General features: G+C 35.0%; 1 protein-coding gene across 1 annotated transcript; it reads right to left on the reverse strand.

The window, feature by feature from the left end:
• Positions 1–278: 278 nt before the first annotated feature.
• ARR9 (response regulator 9) lies at positions 279–2,333 on the reverse strand. Its single transcript, XM_047297653.2, has 5 exons — positions 1,860–2,333; positions 1,644–1,750; positions 1,410–1,487; positions 884–954; positions 279–771 (listed from the first exon to the last, which is right to left on the reverse strand). The coding sequence occupies exons 1-5, from the start codon at positions 1,963–1,965 to the stop codon at positions 405–407; spliced, it is 729 nt and encodes a 242-aa protein (XP_047153609.1). The 5' UTR covers positions 1,966–2,333; the 3' UTR covers positions 279–404.
• Positions 2,334–3,693: the final 1,360 nt, after the last annotated feature.

Here is a 3,693-nt window from a genome sequence, read left to right on the forward strand (position 1 = left end):
TGGGTTTGTTATCATGTTTCAATCAAAGAATTATTCAAGTGTGTTGGTTGTTACCAAGGAAGTAATCATAATTCATTCAGACTTCAAGTTTGGTATCCTATTTCTTACTCAATTCAATATTTTTTTTTAGTTTAATTTAATCTCTTAATTTTAAAAATATATAAATTTAATTTTTGTAACTAAATCTTGTTAAATTTATGAAATATATTTTATTTGAATTATTTTCCCTGTTTTACTAATGTTATTTGCGTTTGAAACTATAAATAAATTGGACAAAATTTAGTCACAAAAACTAAATTTATGTATTTTCAAAATTAGAAAACTAAATTAAATTGAAAGATGATCTAATTTTAATTTTTACTCAAAAAAAATTAATAAAAAAAACATATTTAACCTTTTTTTTATCATACAACAGTAGCTATGCCGCTGTATCTTGGTCTTGTTCTGTCAGTCTCAGGGGAAAGCCCCTGTTCCATGGTCTTCCTCTTGTTATTGTTGGCTTGTTGTAGTGATTGTTGCTGTTGTTCTATAGTTGGTTGTGGACGTGACTCTGACTCTGGTCGGGGATCTTGCGGTTTTGGTGCTTGTTGCTGGTCAATTTGGAGAATTTGCTGTGTCTGTTGCTGTAGAACTTCTGAGTTTTCAATCTCTTCTGCTGTTACTTGCCTTTGATCTTTCAACTTAGTTTTCTTCATGTGGGGTTTAAGCTTGTTCAAATCTGACAGCCTCACAGGCTTCAAGAAAAATTCTTCTGCTCCTTCCTCCAAGCATCTATTTGTCAGTTTCAGATATTATTCATCAGAACTTCACTTCAAAAAAATATATGTTCATAGGAAAAAGAAAAAAAAAATTCAAAAAACGATAAACTATTTCTTCTTCTGACCTGCTAATCCTTGAAGGCACATTCTCAGATGACATAATCACCACTGGTATGTTTCTCAAAGATGAAGATTCCTGAAATATCAAAGAGAATCCTATGTAAGTTTTTGAGTCTGTTGGTTCCAGGTGGAATAAGTGAAGGAAAGACAGTTTTCACAGATTCTCAAACGGGTTTTCACTAAAATCAAATACAGCTACTAAAGTAGGAGCTTTAGGAAAAGAAAAATCTTTCGATGAGATATTGAACCCGATTTGTTTTGGGTGGAAAACTGAAAAGCAGATGGTGGAATTATTCCAGGAGATTATACTTGATTTTTTGTGTGGTGTGAAATGAAACTAGTTCCACTTGACAACTTTAACCAACAACATCAAATCGGAATGAATGCACACTTTGAAAATGGAAAGTCATCTACAAGGGCCTTTGCAAAAAGGAAAAATAATCTCGGTCACAAAAACTGAGAAGAAAAGTGGGGAATATAATGGATAAAAGAGGGAATAGAAAGCAGAGCAAGCAGAGCAAGCAAGCATACCTTGATTTTCTTAAGCAAGTCATAGCCTGTCATGCCAGGCATACAGTAATCTGTAATCACAAGATTCACCTCCACCTCCTACAAACACATATAATTCCAAAAGAATTTCAGAACCCCATACAAAGAGATTGATCCATGGCTAAAAACATTAAAGTTGATTAAATTTGAATTTAAAATTTAAATCAAAACACCTTCATGCATTCTAACCAAAAAAAGAAAATAACAACAACATACCTGATGGTTGTTGTTGGGAGAAACAGATGGCATGCTTGGGTTGGTGTTTTCATTCTCACGCAACCCCAGAAACTCCAAAGCCTTGCTACCAGAATCAACCGTAGTAACTGCCATTGAGAAAAAAAGAAAAGGGTCCTTCTCATCAGACAACATGGGAAACAAGAGCCGAGAAAAAAATATGAATTTTGCGAAGGATGTTGGCCTAAAAGAAAGCACCTTGGTAGGAAGAGGTTCTGAGGAGTCTCTCGATGAGTTTCCTATCTATGATGCTGTCATCAACAGCCAACACATGAAACTGCGACTCTGCTGCAGCCATCCCCATTTGCTTGAAGATGTGGAGTGAGGAAGAAGCCAAGAGGTGTAAGGAAAAAAAAAGGGTGGTCGGAAGAATGGTTTTTGGTGAGTGTTATGGGAGGAAGACGAGAAAGGAAGAAGAAGGAGATAGAGATGGAGATGAAGAGGAATAGGTTTGTATAGAAATAAGACCCACCAAAATCGTCATCCCAGAAAGCAAGATCCGACCAGATTTCATCCGAAATCTTGAAAATTTTCCAAGTTGATCTTGAATTACCGAGGAAGCAATGGGAAATTATAAGATAAAGAGTAGGAAGAAACAATGAAGGAATAAAAAAAAGAAATAAATCTTAGTGAATATTTTTGGGTTGTTGAGGGTTGAGAGATGGGTTGAGTGAGGTTTATTTATATATATGGATGATAGAAGAAGGAGAGGGTGAGAGAGAGAAAATGGTGGTGAAAGTAGAAAGTAGGAAGAAGGCAAAAGAGGAAAGAGAAGTAGAGAGAGAAAGGTGTGTTGGTGGGACCCACAAAAATCCCTTGAAGAGATACAGGTGAGGTCAGCAATGGTGCCTTTTATTTTCCCCTGGGTGTGAAATCATGTGGCGCTTACCATATCTTGGGCAGGTGGGGGAGACTGGTGGCAAAGAGAGGCCAATTTCTTTTGATTCCCTTTTAAGATTTGCTTCCCATGCCCATGCCCATCCCCATCCCCATCCCCATCCATTCATGCATCTACCCCATGCACATCCATCCATCATCATCCACTCATATTTCATATTTTCTTTTCTATAAATATCAAAACTTTAATATCTTTTTAATCAATCAATTCCTAGTTTACATGCGTTTCAACGCATGCAATAGGATGAATATGTCTCTTGATGTCCTTCAACAAACATACTTTCTAAACACTCTTCTAATCTAGTAAAAAGACAAACATATAAAAACGTGAACGCCGATTCCATTATAATATAATATTCCCACCCAAAAATATTCACATATTACTTTTCTTTACCGAAAATCCACATTTTTCTTTAAATAGATATTCCACCATTTCTTCAAACACGATGACGAGGATCGAAAACGCGCAATGAGAAATTATGTAAAAGTTGTATTGACTCTCTAGAAGTAAAAAAAGAAAAAAAAAAACTATAGTGTTTGTTACATGATTAGATTGAATTCAATATGAGATAGATGGCATGGAGGTATATATTGTACTGATGTTGAAGGTAGAAAAAACGGGGCACATGCGAGAAAACGATAAAGTGAAAAGGCACTAACTAGTGGGCCAATTCACCTAAATCTTCTAATGTCTTCTCCCTCTTTTCTCCCCTTCATCATGGCCACGCTTCACGACCTAGACCAAGACTATGCATCAATGTATGAATGAATGAAATTTTCTTTTTCCTTTTATCCCATTTTTTCAACTTCATAGTCAAATGTTCATACCAATTTATAAAGATTTTTACATGGAAGCATGGTGGAATGTTCATCATTCATCGTCCATGCTTGTTACTTTGTCCAAACATTCCAGAAAGTTAGATGCATATTAGGGACGGAAATGATTTACCCACAATAATATAATTTTGTCGAAAACATAAATCTTTATTCACTACATCGATCAACAGTATTCTCAAAAAACAACCAACATTCACTTTATCTTTTTATAGCTATTTTTTCTTAGAGATAATTTATTCAAGTTTCATCAATTTATCTCGTCATGAAAAGCTTATTTTCTTACTGCTTTTATTTTTCT

The sequence above is a fragment of the Vigna umbellata genome, chromosome 5 (assembly GCF_029865625.1).
Source record: "Vigna umbellata cultivar VRB3 chromosome 5, Vumbellata_1.0, whole genome shotgun sequence".
NCBI lineage: Eukaryota > Viridiplantae > Streptophyta > Magnoliopsida > Fabales > Fabaceae > Vigna > Vigna umbellata.